This window comes from Ranitomeya imitator, chromosome 1 (genome assembly GCF_032444005.1).
Source record: "Ranitomeya imitator isolate aRanImi1 chromosome 1, aRanImi1.pri, whole genome shotgun sequence".
NCBI lineage: Eukaryota > Metazoa > Chordata > Amphibia > Anura > Dendrobatidae > Ranitomeya > Ranitomeya imitator.
Genome location: NC_091282.1, coordinates 81154751 through 81175315, shown reverse-complemented (window position 1 = coordinate 81175315; position 20565 = coordinate 81154751). Strand labels below are relative to the sequence as shown.

At 46.9% G+C, this 20565-nt stretch overlaps 1 protein-coding gene across 1 annotated transcript in view; it reads left to right on the top strand.

The window, feature by feature from the left end:
- The window catches only part of ITGA1 (integrin subunit alpha 1), a 345166-nt gene that overhangs the window by 240164 nt on the left and 84437 nt on the right, over window positions 1-20565 (top strand). Inside the window, exon 14 of the mRNA XM_069748575.1 lies at window positions 2028-2258. Coding sequence (XP_069604676.1) covers window positions 2028-2258 — 231 coding nt within the window. The remainder of the gene's footprint in view (window positions 1-2027; window positions 2259-20565) is intronic.

Below are 20565 nucleotides of genomic sequence, written 5' to 3'. Positions count from 1 at the left end.
CATCCCTGACATTCTATATTTTAAATATAGAACCAAAGAATAGCCATGGGAAAAAATAAAGCATAACTATAATTTTGGCCTTTTCATTTCAATTAGGGTGTCCAGCACTTGGCAGATACCCTAATGGAAAATAAACAGACCTCAATTATAGATAAATGGATACAGCTGATGGTTTTTACATCCGTCATGTGATAAATACAGCTTGCGCAAAACTAATGGTGGCTATTGTGATGTATTCCGGTTCTTGTGACACTCATGTAGTGATGTGAGATTAATCACCAGAACCATCATCAGTACATGAATATGAAGCCAAAATCATCATCAGTACATAGTTAGAGCACCAGGGTCATCCATAGTACATGGATATGGCACCAGAAACTTAATCAGTAAATAAATACCAGAGCCATCATCAGCACATGAATATGTCACCAGAACCACTATTAATACATGAATGCATCACTAGATTCACCACCAGTACATGAGTAAAGCAACAGTCTTACCATCAGTACTTGACTACGTCACCACAACTACCATCAGTAAATTAATAAGTCACCAAAACCTCCATCAGTACATGAATATATGACCAGAACCAAGACAATACAGAAACCACAATACTTATAAGAATTAGTCAGTATCGCAAACACTCCTCCCCATATCCATTATGTGCCCCTTTTGACACTATTCTCTCATGCTGCCCACAACAATGCCTTCTCCTTACATTGTCCTGATACACAGAATGATGGTCACCACAGCCGCCCATACGGTATGATATCCACACCAAGCCATCAATTTATAGTATGGTGTCCACCACAGACCCCCATGCATACTATGATGGCCCCCACAGCACCCCATACAGTATTGTGGCCCACAAACAGCAGCTCAAATGCTATGATATTCACTATAGCCCCCTATTCAATATGGCCACCACAGCCCCCAGTATAATGAACTCCACAGCCCCATGTACAGTATAGTCACTAGAGCTCCTCATATTCTCTGCTGTCCCTCCACACAGCCCCTCATTTCATGGCCAAAATACACATACACAGCCCCTCATTTCATGGCTCCCGCAGAGTCACTCATTTCATATCTCCCCTCACACAGCATCTCATTTTATGAACCCCCGGGGCACAACCCTTCATATTATTCCCCTTCTCTGCACAGTCTTTTCATCTTATTCCCCCCATCTGCACAGCCCTTCATTTTATTCCCCCACCTGAAAAAAAAAGCTTATACTCACCTAATCCCGACTCCCATCCACCGCCTCCTCTTCTGTGAAGTACAGCAGTAGACGCTGGACAGCGCAATGACGTCACTCTATCACACAATCCAATGTCACCTGTGTGCGACATTTCCAACAAGGCGCAGGCTCTGGGCTCCTGGCGGAGCAAAGGAGATTGCAGCTCCTGTCCTGGGAGGCGCACAGCAATTGTATTCGTGCTCTGACAGATGCGAATATAATTGAGTGCAGGGAGGGGCAACGGCCGGGGCGCACACAGAGAGGTGTGAGCCGTGTCAGTGACTGACATTGCTTACCTTCATTCCTGTGCCCCGGCCCTCAGTGTGCTGAATGTCTGCGGCTGCAGGAAGGTGTCAGGTGGCTGCAGCCATTCAGCAATTTATTTTTTAATGTGTGCCCCCTTCGGGTAGGCAGGTGAGGGCCCTGCTTACCATTTGTCAGCACCTGATAAGGATCCATTGCATAAGTGATGCAAATGAAAGCAGAGGGAATCCATTTATAACTATGGGATCCACCTGATGTCCATTTTTAGAACAGGAGAGAAAAACATGCAGAACTATTTTTTCCATTATAAAAACTGACAGATAAAGGAACTTGGACAGACTTAATACATAATAAATAGGTTCCGTCTGCTACAGTTTACATCAGTTATGCAACAAATCTTCTTTTGACATAAATTCCATTTTTCTGTTCCTAGAAAAGGAATACAGCATGTTAAAAGTGTGACTGTAGTCTGGTTTTGTATGTAATGACTGTGGAGTAGATGAATTCCGATATTTTGTATTCACAGAAAACATTCAAACTTGAAATGACTTTGGAACCTCTGAACCAAACTTGTAAAGACGATGCTAAGAACGAGCCGTGCGGAGCACGCTTCGGGACAGCAATAGCTTCAGTGAAGGACCTCAACCTTGACGGATTTAATGATGTGGCCATAGGAGCTCCATTAGAAGGAGATCACAGAGGAGCTGTATATATTTATCACGGCAGTAGGAAATCTATAAAGAAAGACTATGCTCAGGTATGTGTAAAATGTAATCACCTTACTAGGACAGGTCTAGCCAGGGGTGAACCTAGCCTCTCTGCCGCCTGAGGCGAACTGCAAAATGCCCGCCCCCCCCATAGTACATTTTTTAAATCGGTAGAAATTAATCTGGTTCATACAGATTTATTTCTATCCTGTAAAAATTTGTGCAATAGTGATCATTTTAATTTAGAGAAATAGAAAAAATTATGTCCGAACACAAGTACATCAGCGCCATCACCGCACATACAAGAATCACACAGAAGAATCCAGAACAAGTATCATTAATGGCATTGCACATTCCAAAGACATACTGATAGGGAATTTAGATTGTGAGCCCCATTGGGGACAGTGATGATAATGTGTGCAAACTGTATAAAGCGTTGTGGAATATGTTAGCGCTATCTAAAAAGGTAAGGTAGCAGTCATGTTAGGTTGTGAGTGTCAACAAGGGTCAGCAGAGATTACAGGGAGAGTCGGCAACAGCACCATGTGTTCTGACCGCCGCTCTGCCGCCCCCTGGCTTGAGGGCTGCACCGCCTGAGGCACAGTGCTCAACTTGCCTCATGATCGCAGCGCCCCTGGGTCTAGCGAGAAAAGACAAAAGATTACTTTATAAAATTAGTAATAAACTTATCACAACTGCACATTCCTTTAGGGTTCATTCACTTTTACAACTTTTACAAAAAATAAAGATTATTTATTATTTATTTATTTATTATTATTATAGTGATGTGTCTCAAGCATATAATAACTATGGTGGCCTGTAAGGATCTTATGGCCACAATTGGCAAATGGAAGAGATCACTCTCAGTCCACCCTGATCATTATCATACAGATCTTGTCCCAAATCTTGGATGCTTTGGATAACATTGTAAAAAAGAGAGCCCAGTCTAGACTGCTCTTGGCTTCTCAAGTGAAAAGCATATTTACCAAAATCAATATGGGTCAAAAGCTTATTTGTGTGGTACAGATGGTCACCCTGAGTGTATAGTCATGGCAAAAAGTTTTGAGACTGACACAAATTTTGTCCACAGGCAAACAGAACAGCTCACCTCACCTGTATCATAACATCTTAAATGTTGTCTAGGCACATGATTTTTTAATAGAGAACATGAGTTCGTCCTGGAGGACGGAATGCCAACCTTTTCTTCAGTGACACAAATTTTGGTTTTCATAAAGTTTGTTGATTCGATATGTTTAGATCTTTTAGTTTAATGTTTGTATGCTTACTTAAATACAATTATAATCATGTCATAAGTTTTTAGAGTTTTATAGGCAAATATACATTTTATGTAAAGACTCAATATTCATAATATTAACTGTTATTTTTCAAGACAGTTTCAATTTGCCCTTACAGGCTGGGTATCAGCTTCTAGGCCAAATTGTAACTAATGACAGCCGGTTCTTGTCTCATCAGTGCTTTGAGTTTAAAAAAAACTAATGAAATGAACTGGGATACAAACTGGTGTGCATGCAACATGTAAACACAAGTTCACACTTGGTCACTGAACAGAAAAAAACAAAGAGAGAAACATAATAAGTACATACCCTGCAGTAAACAAACAGCAATAGTCCAGGAAAATAATATACGATACTTAGTTAACACAGAATTTTGATTAAAAAAAATGCAAAAGCCATCCCATCGCTTCATGGTGACCCCAATTGGGATGGTCCTAACTCTAATATTAACCCCTTAGCGACCGCCGATACGCCTTTTAACGGCGGCCGCTAAGGGTACTTAAACCACAGCGCCGTTAATTAACGGCGCTGTGGAAAAAGTGTATAGCGCCCCCCACAGGCCGATTTTCTCCGGGGTCTCGGCTGCCGAGGGTAGCCGAGACCCCAGAGAACATGATTCGGGGGGTTTTTAACCCTCCCCGCATTTGCGATCGCCGGTAATTAACCGTTTACCGGCGATCGCAAAAAAAAAAAAAAAAAAGCGATCTCTTTTTAATTTCTCTGTCCTCCGATGTGATCGCACATCGGAGGACAGAGAAAAGGGGTCCCAGGTGGCCCCCCAATACTCAACTAGCTCCCCCGATGCTCCTCGTGTCTCCCGGTGGGCGCCGCCATCTTCAAAATGACGGGCGCATGCGCAGTGCGCCCGCCGGCCGGCACCGGGAGAATCTTTGGGGTCTCGGCTGCCTGGGGTAGCCGAGACCCCAAAGAGCATGATCGGGGGTCGGTTTTAGCGACCCCTGTTTTGCGATCGCCGGTAATTAACTGTTTACCGGCGACCGCAAAAAAAAAAGTAAAGTGTAATTCTCTGTCCTCTGATGTGATCGCACATCAGAGGACAGAGAAATAGGGGGATTCGGGGACCCTATCATACTCACCTAGGTCCCTGGATCCTCTTGCTGCTCCTCCTGGCCGCCGGCAGAAGAACATGGCGGACGCATGCCCAGTGCGCCCGCCATCTGTCTCCATCTGCCGGCCGGCAGGAGAACAGCGGTTAGGGCTAAAATTAGGGGTAGGGTTAGGGCTAGGGTTAGGGGTAGGGTTAGGGTTAGGGTTAGGGGTAGGGGTAGGGTTAGGGTTAGGTTAGGGGTAGGGTTAGGGGTAGGGTTAGGGTTAGGGGTAGGGTTAGGGTTAGGGGTAGGGTTAGGGTTAGGGTTAGGGTTAGGGTAGGGGTAGGGTTACGGCTAGGGTTAGGTTAGGGGTAGGGTTAGGTTAGGGTTAGGGTTAGGGGTAGGGGTAGGGGTAGGGTTAGGGCTAGGGTTAGGTTAGGGGTAGGGTTAGGGTTAGGGGTAGGGTTAGGGTTAGGGGTAGGGTTAGGGTAGGGGTAGGGTTACGGCTAGGGTTAGGTTAGGGGTAGGGTTAGGTTAGGGTTAGGGCTAGGGTTAGGTTAGGGGTAGGGTTAGGGTTAGGGTTAGGGGTAGGGTTAGGGGTAGGGCTAGGGTTAGGTTAGGGGTAGGGTTACGGCTAGGGTTAGGTTAGGGGTAGGGTTAGGTTAGGGTTAGGGGTAGGGTTACGGCTAGGGTTAGGTTAGGGGTAGGGTTAGGTTAGGGGTAGGGTTAGGTTAGGGGTAGGGTTGGGGCTAAATTTAGGGTTAGGGTTGGGGCTAAATTTAGGGTTAGGGTTGGGGCTAAATTTAGGGTTAGGCTTCTTTCACACTTACGTCGGTACGGGGCCGTCGCAATGCGTCGGCCCGACATACCGACGCACGTTGTGAAAATTGTGCACAACGTGGGCAGCAGCTGTAGTTTTTCAACGCATCCGCTGCCCAATCTATGTCCTGGGGAGGAGGGGGCGGAGTTACGGCCACGCATGCGCGGTCAGAAATGGCGGATGCGACGTACAAAAAAACGTTTCATTGAACGTTTTTTTGTGCCGACGCTCCGCCAAAACACAACTGATCCAGTGCACGACGGACGCGACGTGTGGCCATCCGTCACGATCCGTCGGCAATACTATGGGCAAAAAATGCATCCTGCGGGCACATTTGCAGGATCCGTTTCTTGTCCAAAACGACGGATTGCGACGGAATGCCAAACAACGCAAGTGTGAAAGTAGCCTTAGGGCTAGGGTTAGGGTTGGGGCTAAAGTTAGGGCTAGGGTTGGGGCTAAAGTTAGGGTTAGAGCTGGGATTAGGTTTAGGGTTTGGATTAGGGTTGGTATTAGGGTTAGGGTTGGCATTAGGGTTACGCTTGGGATTAGGGTTAGGTTTGGGATTAGGGTTAAGGTTAGGGTTGTGATTAGGGGTGTATTGGGATTAGGGTTAGGTTTGAGGTTAGGGTTGAGATTAGGATTAGGGGTGTGTTGGATTTAGGGTTTTGATTAGGGTTATGGTTAGGGTTGACATTAGGGTTGTTTTGGGGTAAGGGTTGTGATTATGGTTAGGGTTAGTGATTAGGATTATGGATCAGGTTGGGATTAGGGTTAGGGGTTGGAGCTAGAATTGGGGGGTTTTCACTGTTTAGGTACATCAGGGGGTCTCCAAACACGACAGCCAATTTTGCGCTCAAAAAGTCAAATGGTGCTCCCTCCCTTCTGAGCTCTGCCGTGCGCCCAAACAGTGGGTTACCCCCACATATGGGGCATCAGCGTACTCGGGATAAATTGGACAACAACTTCTGGGGTCCAATTTCTCTTGTTACCCTTGTGAAAATAAAAACTTGGGGGCTACAAAATCTTTTTTGTGAAAAAAAAAATATTTTTTATTTTCACGACTCTGCATTCTAAACTTCTGTGAAGCACTTGGGCATTCAAAGTTCTCACCACACATCTAGATAAGTTCCTTGGGGGGTCTAGTTTCCAAAATGGGGTCACTTGTGGGGGGTTACTACAGTTTAGGTATATCAGGGGCTCTGCAATCGCAACATAATGCCCACAGACCATTCTATCAAAGTCTGCATTCCAAAAAGGCGCTCCTTCCCTTCCGAGCTCTGCCGTGCGCCCAAACAGTGGTTTACCCCCACATATGGCACATCAGCGTACTCGGGATAAATTGGACAACAACTATTGCAGTCCAATTTCTCCTGTTACCCTTGTGAAAATAAAAACTTGGGGGCTACAAAATCTTTTTTGTGAAAAAAAAAATATTTTTTATTTTCACGACTCTGCATTCTAAACTTCTGTGAAGCACTTGGGCATTCAAAGTTCTCACCACACATCTAGATAAGTTCCTTGGGGGGTCTAGTTTCCAAAATGGGGTCACTTGTGGAGGGTTTCTACTGGTTAGGTACATCAGGGGCTCTGCAAATGCAACATAATACCCGCAGACCATTCTATCAAAGTCTGCATTCCAAAACGGCGCTCCTTCCTTCCGAGCTCTGCCGTGCGCCCAAACAGTGGTTTACCCCCACATATGGGGTACCAGCATACTCAAGACAAATTGGACAACAACTTTTGGGGTCCAATTTCTCTTGTTACCCTTGTAAAAATAAAAACTTGGGGGCTACAATATCTTTTTTGTGGAAAAAAAAAATATTTTTTATTTTCACGGCTCTGCATTATAAACTTCTGTGAAGCACTTGGGCATTCAAGGTTCTCACCACACATCTAGATAAGTTCCATGGGGGGTCTAGTTTCCAAAATGGGGTCACTTGTGGGGGATTTCTACTGTTTAGGCACATCAGGGGCTCTCCAAACGCGACATGGCGTCCGATCTCAATTCCAGCCAATTCTACATTGAAAAAGTAAAACGGCACTCCTTCTCTTCCAAGCTCTGCGGTGCGCCCTAACAGTGGTTTACCCCCACATATTGGGTATCAGCGTACTCAGGAGAAATTGCACAACAACTTTTGTGGTCTAATTTCTCCTGTTACCCTTGTGAAAATAAAAATTTGTGGGCAAAAAGATCATTTTTGTAGAAAAAATGCGATTTTTTTTTTTCACGGCTCTACGTTATAAACTTCTGTGAAGCACATGGGGGTTCAAAGTGCTCGCCACACATCTAGATAAGTTCCTTAAGGGGTCTAGTTTCCAAAATGGTGTCACTTGTGGGGGGTTTCCACTGTTTAGGCACATCAGGGGCTCTCCAAACGCGACATGGCGTCCAATCTCAATTCCAGCCAATTCTACATTGAAAAGGTAAAACGGCGCTCCTTCACTTCCAAGCTCTGCGGTGCGCCCAAACAGTGGTTTACCCTCACATATGGGGTATCGACGTATTCAGGAGAAATCGCACAACAACTTTTGTGGTCTAATTTCTCCTGTTACCCTTGTGAAAATAAGAATTTGTGGGCAAAAAGATCATTTTTGTGTAAACAAAAGCGATTTTTTTATTTTCACGGCTCTACGTTATAAACTTCTGTGAAGCACATGGGGGTTCAAAGTGCTCGCCACACATCTAGATAAGTTCCTTAAGGGGTCTAGTTTCCAAAATGGTGTCACTTGTGGGGGGTTTCCACTGTTTAGGCACATCAGGGGCTCTCTAAACGTGACATGGCGTCCGATCTCAATTCCAGCCAATTCTGCATTGAAAAAGTCAAACGGCGCTCCTTCACTTCTAAGTTCTGTGGTGCGCCCTAACAGTGGTTTACCCCCACATATGGGGTATTGGCGTATTCAGGAGAAATTGCATAACAAAATTTATGGTTACATTTCTGTTTTTACACTTGTGAAAATAAAAAAAATGGTTCTGAATTAAGATGTTTGCAAAAAAAAGTTAAATGTTCATTTTTTCCTTCCACATTGTTTCAGTTCCTGTGAAGCACGTAAAGGGTTAATAAACTTCTTGAATGTGGTTTTGAGAACCTTGAGGGGTGTAGTTTTTAGAATGGTGTCACACTTCATTATTTTCTATCATATAGACCCCTCAAAATGACTTCAAATGTGATGTGGTCCCTAAAAAAAAATGGTGTTGTAAAAATGAGAAATTGCTGGTCAACTTTTAACCCTTATAACTCCCTAACAAAAAAAAATTTTGTTTCCAAAATTGTGCTGATGTAAAGTAGACATGTGGGAAATGTTATTTATTAACTATTTTTCGTGACATATCTCTCTGATTTAAGGGCATAAAAATACAAAGTTTGAAAATTGCAAAATTTTAAAAATTTTCGCCATATTTCCGTTTTTTTCATAAATAATCGCAAGTAATATCGAAGAAATGTTACCACTATCATGAAGTACAATATGTCACGAAAAAACAATCTCAGAATCAGCGGGATCCGTTGAAGCGTTCCAGAGTTATAACCTCATAAAGTGACAGTGGTCAGAATTGCAAAAATTGGCTCGGTCATTAAGTACCAAATTGGCTCTGTCACTAAGGGGTTAAAAACCTTACCATTTGTCAAGTGACATGTGTAAGCAGGTTCCGGGATGCAGTGACGGGCAGGAGGTAGATCAAGAGTTAACAGATTTTAATAAACAAGGTCTTACTCCATGCAGGGTGATAGGGAAAACGTGAGGTAAAATGTAGGCAGAATAGGGAATACAGGGGTTTATTGGGGAAAAATCAACGCAGGTAAAACAAAGAAAGTTGTTCTTAATAAAGTCACTTATCCATCAGGCATCTTTCTGACAGGAATGGTTCCGGAGTAGATAATGGTGCCAACAGTCGTCGACACAATGCAGATCCGGTATAGTCCTGAAGAAGGCAATGGTCCGTTCCCGGCTGGCAACTTTAAGTCTTTGAAATGTCCCGTGGAGTCTGAAGTAAAGAGACTCCGGTGGCCGGTAAGGTATATGCCACAGTCCTGTCAGAATTAGGTGAGGCTCGATGAATATGCACCGGGGATTCAGGAAACAGCAATACCCAGTCACAGTCTCTTTCAGGCGGCACACACGCAGCACTGACTGTTAATGAGCAATTGGCACCTCAATGCCCGGGTGACGACCAGCACATGACGGGCTTCTCGTCAGAGTCTCTGCGGCCCTCCTCTCTCATGGCCGGGCGCGTGCCTCAGCTGCTAACTACCCCAAAGCAGGAGCTCTCACTCTTCTCAGTCACGCACTTCAGCACCCGGCTTGGCTCTGCTCCACACGGCTCTGCTCTGCAGGCGATGGGGGCTCCTTCTATATGGCCCATTGCCACGCTGACACTCTCTGATGAGGGAAGCAGAGCATGCCGCTCACCGCTCGGAGCTGGCGCCTGACTGACTTGCTTTTTCTTTTTATGTTTCCGTCACTGCGTGCCCTTTTTGGCTCCGCCCACCCTCCTGGGTTTAAGGGTTGATCCAGCTCCCTCAGGCTTCCCCCGGCAATGAGGGAAAGTCTAGCTCTCTTAAGCCTTCCCCCGTAAACAGATGATGCAGCCCTTTCAGTTCTGGGCCCAGCACGCAGTTACCCGCTGCCTCGTCGACCCCTTACACATGCATGTAGATAAGGGCTGAGAAGAACTAAGCTCAGCTAGTAGACACACAACCATGGGGAACCACATCAACTCGTAATGTGCAGTTCAAAGAAAAGGCAAGCCACACCTTTATATGCACATGATGCAACAGTCTGTGCTTGGAATTTATCAACATTTCTATGCTTTTGTTTGTCCACCTACATTTTGAGGATTGACCACAGGTTCTCAATGGGAGTTTACTAGCTATGAGCTTGAAATGTCACTGTTTTCTTCACTGAACCATTAGTTGTCACTTTTGCCTTATGACTAGTGTTGAGCATTCCGATACCGCAAGTATCGGGTATCGGCCGATATTTGCAGTATCGGAATTCCGATACCGCGTTCCAATACTTTCAGTATATCGGATACCGGAATCGGAAGTTCCTATATATCAAACATCCAGAAATCAGCCAATGAGGAATGATTAAAGTGTGGGCACATCCTGTTCTGCATGGTAGGCATGTAACTACTGGCATGGCTGTGATTGGCTGCTGAAATGATGTCATGATGCACTATAAAAGTCGCTGCCACCATTTTGGGCTCACTCTGCTGTGAATTCAGTTAAGGTACCTTCACACATAACGATATCGTTAACGATATCGTTGCAACATCATGCTTTTTGTGACGTAGCAACAATCCCGCTAATGATCTCGTTATGCGTGACAGCGACCAACGATCAAGCCCCTGATGGGAGATCGTTGGTCGCTGGGGAATGATCAGGACCTTTTTTTGGTAGCTGATCACCCACTGTCATCGTTGGATCGGCGTGTGTGACGCCGATCCAGCGATGTGTTCTGCTGTGCTCTGCTTTATGGCCGGCGCTGACACAGTCAGTGCGGGAAGCTGATGGCGGGGGACGTGACAGACATCGGAATGTGAGTATGTAGTGTTTTTTTTTACTTTTACAATGGTGACCAGGGTAAATATCGGGTTACTAAGCGCGGCTCTGCACTTAGTAACCCCATGTTTACCCTGGTTACCCGGGGACCTCGGCATCGTTGAAGACAGTTTCAACGATGCTGAAGTCTTTCCCCTGATCGTTGGTCGCTGGAGAGAGCTGTCTGTGTGACAGCTCCCCAGCGACCACACAACGACTTACCAACGATCACGGCCAGGTCGTATCGCTGGTCGTGATCGTTGGTAATCGTTTAGTGTAACGGTACCTTTAGGGACAGGATGCTGTGTTCTGACTGAGGGACAGTTTGAGATAGCGATTTGCTTCATTGTGCTTTACCCAGGCTAATTTAGCAACCGCTGTGTGAGAACCTTGTTTTTGCCTTGCAGCGCTGTTCACAAGTGTCTGCAAGGTCTCTGTGTGAGTGCAGCTCACTCTGTAGTCTGGTCTGCAGCCACCGCTGGTTGTAGTCAGCTCAGGGTGCATCACTGCCTCATACCGTTCCATTGTCTGTTTTTCAATTAGTGCAGCCTTCTGCACATTTGTTCAAATTTATCCTATTAGTGGCTTCCCATCCGTATACAGCTAGATTGTGGGAAAACACTATAGGATTGCATAGAGGAGCTTGGGCTAAACCTCTATGACTTTAATGTCTCCTCCACCTCCCCCAATACATCCTACATTATTCTTAGTTGTTTTCCTTCATGTAGAATTAACCTACAAGGAAAGAAAAGGTTTATTTTAATTCCGATATTTTGGTCCCATTGACTTGCATTGGTATCGGGTAGAGTTGAGCGACCTTGACCTTTTTAGAGTCGAGCCGGGTTTCGCGAAACCCGACTATCTCAAAAGTCGGGTCGAGTGAAATCGGCCGATTATGACGTAAAGTCGGGATCGACCGAAACACGAAACCCAATGCAAGTCAATGGGGCAGCATAGTCGGCAGTGAGTTGTGGCCAGGAAAACACCTAGAGTGCCCATTTTAATGTCAAAACCATCCATTCTTCTTAATGAAGCTTGTCAAGCGTAATTTACCTTATAATAATTGGAAGGCATTTGAAATTGGGGGTCATTTGGCTAAAGTTGTGGTGGGTAGGGCTGGTTCAAGTAATTAGTGGGCCCAGGAAATCTGGACCACGTCACGGCAGTGGAGCAGGGAGAGGTAAGTATTTCAACTTTGCAAGTGCTGTGAACCTGAGCAAGCAGGGGGGGCCCACTCGTTGGCATTGGCACTGGCACAGGGCCCCTCAAAGTACAGCGGTGTGTTTGCACGGCGGGGGCGCCTCCCACCAGCAGCAACACTTTTGCGTACTATGAGAGGCCCTGTGCCAGTGACGTCGCCAACTAGTATTCCTCCCCCCACCTGATGAAGGAACCTGCACTTTCATCTGCACCTTCCTCTTTGTCCCCGTGTAAGGTGGTATGGTATGCGGGAAGAGCAACCTGACTTTCAGCAGGGTCACAATGTTGTTGTGTAGCGTGCACGGGGAATGTTGCGTTATGGGTCAATGTACCAGCAGACTCATCTATCACTGGCTGGGCAATGGGCAGGATGAGGAGGAAACACAGATATAGGCCCAAAGAATAAAGTTGGCTAAATGCAGTTCAAAATTGGTAACACAGGAATAACCAGGGGGCATTGCAGTGGAGGACAACTGGAATGAGAGGCTGACACAGAGAGTAGGCCCAAATCAGTAAGTAGTCGAAATGCAGTTCAAAATTGGCAACCGTAGTAAACAGGCGGCACAGCTTTGTTCAGTGGAGGAGAACAGCAAGGAGTGGCAGACACCGATAGTAGGCCCCAAACCAACTAGTATGCCAAATGCAGTTGTTCCGTTTAACCACAATTTAATGAGAGCCTGAAGATAGAAGTTCAGGAAAGGCAACCTGGAGAACACCTTGGAGTGGAACACACCATCTCTCTACACCCCATACCCAATTTGTAGGCCTAATGCAGTGTAGTTTCCAAGAACTACTAAACGAGAGCCGGAAGATCGAAGCTCAGGAAAGGCAACCTGGAGAACACCTTGGAGTGGAACACACCATCTCTCTACACCCCATACCCAATTTGTAGGCCTAATGCAGTGTAGTTTCCAAGAACTACTAAACGAGAGCCGGAAGATCGAAGCTCAGGAAAGGCAACCTGGAGAACACCTTGGAGTGGAACACACCATCTCTCTACACCCCATACCCAATTTGTAGGCCTAATGCAGTGTAGTTTCCAAGAACTACTAAACGAGAGCCGGAAGATCGAAGCTCAGGAAAGGCAACCTGGAGAACACTTTGGAGTGGAACACACCATCTCTCTACACCCCATACCCAATTTGTAGGCCTAATGCAGTGTAGTTTCCAAGAACTACTAAACGAGAGCCGGAAGATCGAAGCTCAGGAAAGGCAACCTGGAGAACACCTTGGAGTGGAACACACCATCTCTCTACACCCCATACCCAATTTGTAGGCCTAATGCAGCGTAGTTTCCAACAACTACTAAACGAGAGCATGAAGATCGAAGCATTGGCGAGGAAACCTGGGGAACACCTTGGAGTGGAACACACCATCTCTCTACACCCCATACCCAATTTGTAGGCCTAATGCAGCGTAGTTTCCAACAACTACTAAACGAGAGCCGGAAGATCGAAGCTCAGGAAAGGCAACCTGGAGAACACCTTGGAGTGGAACACACCATCTCTCTACACCCCATACCCAATTTGTAGGCCTAATGCAGTGTAGTTTCCAAGAACTACTAAACGAGAGCCGGAAGATCGAAGCTCAGGAAAGGCAACCTGGAGAACACCTTGGAGTGGAACACACCATCTCTCTACACCCCATACCCAATTTGTAGGCCTAATGCAGTGTAGTTTCCAAGAACTACTAAACGAGAGCCGGAAGATCGAAGCTCAGGAAAGGCAACCTGGATAACACCTTGGAGTGGAACACACCATCTCTCTACACCCCATACCCAATTTGTAGGCCTAATGCAGTGTAGTTTCCAAGAACTACTAAACGAGAGCCGGAAGATCGAAGCTCAGGAAAGGCAACCTGGAGAACACCTTGGAGTGGAACACACCATCTCTCTACACCCCATAGCCAATTTGTAGGCCTAATGCAGCGTAGTTTCCAACAACTACTAAACGAGAGCCGGAAGATCGAAGCTCAGGAAAGGCAACCTGGAGAACACCTTGGAGTGGAACACACTATCTCTCTACACCCCATACCCAATTTGTAGGCCTAATGCAGTGTAGTTTCCAAGAACTACTAAACGAGAGCCGGAAGATCGAAGCTCAGGAAAGGCAACCTGGAGAACACCTTGGAGTGGAACACACCATCGCTCTACACCCCATACCCAATTTGTAGGCCTAATGCAGTGTAGTTTCCAACAACTACTAAACGAGAGCCGGAAGATCGAAGCTCAGGAAAGGCAACCTGGAGAACACCTTGGAGTGGAACACACCATCTCTCTACACCCCATACCCAATTTGTAGGCCTAATGCAGTGTAGTTTCCAACAACTACTAAACGAGAGCCGGAAGATCGAAGCTCAGGAAAGGCAACCTGGGGAACACCTTGGAGTGTAACACCCATCTCTCTCCACCCGATACCCATTTTTTAGGCCTAATGCAGTGTAGTTTTCTACAACTACTAAACGAGAGTCGGAAGACCGAAGCAATGGCAAGGAAACCTGGGGAACACCTTGGAGTGTAACACACCATCTCTCTCCACCCCATACCCAATTTGTAGGCCTAATGCAGCCTACTTTCCGACAACTACTAAACGAGAGCATGAAGATCGAAGCTCAGGAAAGGCAACCTGGGGAACACCTTGGAGTGTAACAAACCCTCTCTCTACACCACGGAAGGGCTGATTCTTAGGAAGGAAGGCTGTCGGAAAGAAGCAGGGCGCGTCCGAGGGTGATTATATTCTTATTAGGTATATACTCACCCTCGGACGCGCCCTGCTTCTTTATTTGTAATGAATGTTTATTTGCAATGTGGTTTTGACTTACTCTATTTTTTTGGTAAATAATGATTTTATTATTTTCATTGTTTTGCATCTTCTTGGCAATAATATAAAGAAGACGCGACAAGACAACACTCGGTGGATGCCATATCTGTGTTTTAAATTGAAAAAAACTTTCAGTTAACTACTTGCAGGAGAAAGTTATTGTAGCTGGTGGCCATTTTTAGTACTGTACCAGATTTTGTACAAGTGTTTGTTTTTAATGTTAAAATGTCTGCATTTGATATCTCTCCAGTATTTTCTTTTTTATAAGCAAAATACTTATTTTTATATTTTCTGATGTTGGTTCCAGGGGTACACGGGCAGCAGTGGTGTGGTCAGTGGAGGCCTAGTGGAAGGAGTGACCGCAGACAGGCATCGAAGGCCTAAAATAATAACACATGGCTGTAGGCAATTTTAAATTGGTTCCAGGGGTACACGGGCAGCAGTGGTGTGGTCAGTGGAGGCCTAGTGGAAGGAGTGACCGCAGACAGGCATCGAAGGCCTAAAGTAAAAAAATTGGGCTGGCTGTAGGCAATTTTAAATTGGTTCCAGGGGTACACGGGCAGCAGTGGTGTGGTCAGTGGAGGCCTAGTGGAAGGAGTGACCGCAGACAGGCATCGAAGGCCTAAAATAATAACACATGGCTGTAGGCAATTTTAAATTGGTTCCAGGGGTACACGGGCAGCAGTGGCCTGGTCAGTGTAGTAGTAGTAGAAAGAATGGACCGCAGACAGGCATCGAAGGCCTAAAATAAAAAAATTGGGCTGGCTGTAGGCAATTTTAAATTGGTTCCAGGGGTACACGGGCAGCAGTGGTGTGGTCAGTGGAGGCATATTGTAAGGAGTGACCGCAGACAGGCATCGAAGGCCTAAAATAATAACACATGGCTGTAGGCAATTTTAAATTGGTTCCAGGGGTACACGGGCAGCAGTGGTGTGGTCAGTGGAGGCCTAGTGGAAGGAGTGACCGCAGACAGGCATCGAAGGCCTAAAGTAAAAAAATTGGGCTGGCTGTAGGCAATTTTAAATTGGTTCCAGGGGTACACGGGCAGCAGTGGTGTGGTCAGTGGAGGCCTAGTGGAAGGAGTGACCGCAGACAGGCATCGAAGGCCTAAAAATATAACACATGGCTGTAGGCAATTTTAAATTGGTTCCAGGGGTACACGGGCAGCAGTGGCCTGGTCAGTGTAGTAGTAGTAGAAAGAACGGACCGCAGACAGGCATCGAAGGCCTAAAATAAAAAAATTGGGCTGGCTGTAGGCAATTTTAAATTGGTTCCAGGGGTACACGGGCAGCAGTGGTGTGGTCAGTGGAGGCATATTGTAAGGAGTGACCGCAGACAGGCATCGAAGGCCTAAAATAATAACACATGGCTGTAGGCAATTTTAAATTGGTTCCAGGGGTATACGGGCAGCAGTGGCCTGGTCAGTGTAGTAGTAGTAGAAAGAATGGACCGCAGACAGGCATCGAAGGCCTAAAATAAAAAAATTGGGCTGGCTGTAGGCAATTTTAAATTGGTTCCAGGGGTACACGGGCAGCAGTGATGTGGTCAGTGGAGGCATAGTGGAAGGAGTGACCGCAGACAGGCTTCGAAGGCCTAACATAACAAAAATGTCAATACAATGGTATTGTCAGTGGCAGGCATTGAAGGATGTCAGCGCATAGACTAAACATTGGTGGAGCTGTGAGATAATTTTGCAAGTGGTAGAGCACTGTTTGAGCTGGGCTGGGGGAACTGTCTTGTGGCCGGCGGTACAGGCCCAGGGCCCCTCATATTACAACGGTGTGTCTGACGTTGGGTGCGCACCACCACCGCCAGAGACACTTTATTGTACTAGGAGGGACCCAGTGGCAGTGCCGTCGACCAAAAGCGGGCACACCCACCTCTTCAGACAAACAGCACTCTCACGGGTGCTGTCGCCAAGTGTCGATACCACGGCCCCGTGTGGGGAGTTTGGCCATTTAGTGAGGTGTAAACATGTCGTATGCTGGACAATCAGGTGCAGAAAATTACGAGATTGGAAAAGGCATTCAGAATAGTCCACAAGCAAGACCTTTTCATAGGAAAGCTAGGTGTCGGCCGGGCAAGGTGGGGCAAAAGATTTCGAAATCCAGTTGTGGTTCATTTTAATGAAGGTTAGATCATCTACATTTTGGGTAGCCAGACGAGTCCTTTTTTCTGTTAGTATTGAACCTGCAGCACTGAATACTCTTTCTGATAGGACACTAGCTGCCGGGCAAGCAAGCTCCTGCAATGCATATTCTGCCAATTCTGGCCAGGTGTCTAATTTTGATGCCCAGTAATCAAATGGGAATGACGGTTGAGGGAGAACATCGATAAGGGATGAAAAATAGTTTGTAACCATACTGGACAAATGTTGTCTCCTGTCACTTTGAATTGATGCTGCAGTACCTGTCCTGTCTGCGGTCATAGCAAAATCACTCCACAACCTGGTCAGAAAACCCCTCTGGCCAACGCCACTTCTGATTTCTGCCCCTCTAACTCCTCTGGTCTGCTGGCCCCTGCAGCTCGTGTGAGAACGATCACGGGCGCTGTGTGCAGGGAATGCCAGAAGCAAACGGTCAACAAGAGTTGATTGTTTGGTTGCTAATATTAGTTCCAAGTTCTCATGTGGCATTATATTTTGCAATTTGCCTTTATAGCGAGGATCAAGGAGGCAGGCCAACCAGTAATCGTCATCGTTCATCATTTTAGTTATGCGTGTGTCCCTTTTGAGGATACGTAAGGCATAATCCGCCATGTGGGCCAAAGTTCCAGTTCTCAAATCTGCGGTTGTGCTTGGTTGAGGGGCAGTTTCAGGCAAATCCACGTCACTTGTGTCCCTCCAAAAACCAGAACCCGGCCTTGCCGCGCCACCAATTTCCAGTGGCCCCGGAAAAGCTTCCTCATTAAAAATATAATCATCCCCATCATCCTCCTCGTCCTCCTCCTCCTCTTCGCCCGCTAACTCGTCCTGTACACTGCCCTGGCCAGACAATGGCTGACTGTCATCAAGGCTTTCCTCTTCCTCAGCTGCAGACGCCTGATCCTTTATGTGCGTCAAACTTTGCATCAGCAGACGCATTAGGGGGATGCTCATGCTTATTATGGCGTTGTCTGCACTAACCAGCCATGTGCATTCCTCAAAACACTGAAGGACTTGACACATGTCTTGAATCTTCGACCACTGCACACCTGACAACTCCATGTCTGCCATCCTACTGCCTGCCCGTGTATGTGTATCCTCCCACAAAAACATAACAGCCCGCCTCTGTTCGCACAGTCTCTGAAGCATGTGCAGTGTTGAGTTCCACCTTGTTGCAACGTCTATAATTAGGCGATGCTGGGGAAGGTTCAAAGAACGCTGATAGGTCTGCATACGGCTGGAGTGTACGGGCGAACGGCGGATATGTGAGCAAAGTCCATGCACTTTGAGGAGCAGGAAGGATAACCCCGGATAACTTTTCAGGAAGCACTGCACCACCAGGTTTAAGGTGTGAGCCAGGCAAGGAATGTGTTTCAGTTGGGAAAGGGAGATGGCAGCCATGAAATTCCTTCCGTTATCACTCACTACCTTGCCTGCCTCAAGATCTACAGTGCCCAGCCACGACTGCGTTTCTTTCTGCAAGAACTCGGACAGAACTTCCGCGGTGTGTCTGTTGTCGCCCAAACACTTCATAGCCAATACAGCCTGCTGACGTTTGCCAGTAGCTGCCCCATAATGGGAGACCTGGTGTGCAACAGTGGCAACTGCGGATGGAGTGGTTGTGCGACTGAGGTCTGTGGACGAGCTCTCGCTTCTGCAGGAGGACGAAGAGGAGGAGGAGGGGGTGCGAACGGCTACAGCCAACTGTTTCCTAGACCGTGGGCTAGGCAGAACTGTCCCAAACTTGCTGTCCCCTGTGGACCCTGCATCCACCACATTTACCCAGTGTGCCGTGATGGACACGTAACGTCCCTGGCCATGCCTACTGGTCCATGCATCTGTTGTCAGGTGCACCTTTGTGCTCACACATTGCCTGAGTGCATGGACGATGCGCTCTTTAACATGCTGGTGGAGGGCTGGGATGGCTTTTCTGGAAAAAAAGTGTCGACTGGGTAGCTCGTAGCGTGGTACAGCGTAGTCCATCAGGGCTTTGAAAGCTTCGCTTTCAACTAACCGGTAGGGCATCATCTCTAACGAGATTAGTCTAGCTATGTGGGCGTTCAAACCCTGTGTACGCGGATGCGAGGCTAAGTACTTCCTTTTTCTAACCATAGTCTCATGTAGGGTGAGCTGGACTGGAGAGCTGGAGATCGTGGAACTAGCGGGGGTGCCGGTGGACATGGCAGACTGAGAGACGGTGGGAGATGGTATTGTTGCCGCCGGTGCCCTAGATGCAGTGTTTCCTACTACAAAACAGGTGATTCCCTGACCCTGACTGCTTTGGCCTGGCAAAGAAACCTGCACAGATACTGCAGGTGGTGCGGAAAATGGTGGCCCTACACTGCCGGAAGGGATGTTGCGTTGCTGACTAGCTTCATTGGCCGAGGGTGCTACAACCTTAAGGGACGTTTGGTAGTTAGTCCAGGCTTGCAAATGCATGGTGGTTAAATGTCTATGCATGCAACTTGTATTGAGACTTTTCAGATTCTGTCCTCTGCTTAAGGTAGTTGAACATTTTTGACAGATGACTTTGCACTGAACAATTGGATGTTGTTTAAAAAAATGCCAGACTGCACTCTTTCTAGCATCGGATACCTTTTCAGGCATTGCAGACTGAGCTTTAACCGGATGGCCATGCTGTCCTCCAACAGGTTTTGGCTTTGCCACGCGTTTTGGGCAAGATACGGGCCCGGCAGATGAAACCTGTTGCGATGTTGATGCCTGCTGTGGCCCCTCCTCCTCCGCTTCAGAACTGCTGCCGCCTGCACCCTGTTCCCCCAATGGCTGCCAATCGGGGTCAAGAACTGGGTCATCTATTACCTCTTCTTGTAGCTCGTGTGCAACTTCGTCTGTGTCACCGTGTCGGTCGGTGGTATAGCGTTCGTGATGGGGCAACATAGTCTCATCAGGGTCTGATTCTTGATCATTACCCTGCGAGGGCAATGTTGTGGTCTGAGTCAAAGGACCAGCATAGTAGTCTGGCTGTGGCTGTGCATCAGTGCACTCCATGTCAGATTCAACTTGTAATGGGCATGGACTGTTAACTGCTTCACTTTCTAAGCCAGGGACGGTATGTGTAAAGAGCTCCATGGAGTAACCCGTTGTGTCGCCTGCTGCATTCTTCTCTGTTGTTGTTTTTGCTGAAGAGGACAAGGAAGCGACTTGTCCCTGACCGTGAACATCCACTAACGACGCGCTGCTTTGACATTTACCAGTTTCACGAGAGGAGGCAAAAGAGCTAGAGGCTGAGTCAGCAAGATAAGCCAAAACTTGCTCTTGCTGCTCCGGCTTTAAAAGCGGTTTTCCTACTCCCAGAAAAGGGAGCGTTCGAGGCCTTGTGTAGCCAGACGACGAACCTGGCTCCACAGCTCCAGACTTAGGTGCAATATTTTTTTTCCCACGACCAGCTGATGCTCCACCACTACCACTACCCTCATTACCAGCTGACAATGAACGCCCCCGGCCACGACCTCTTCCACCAGACTTCC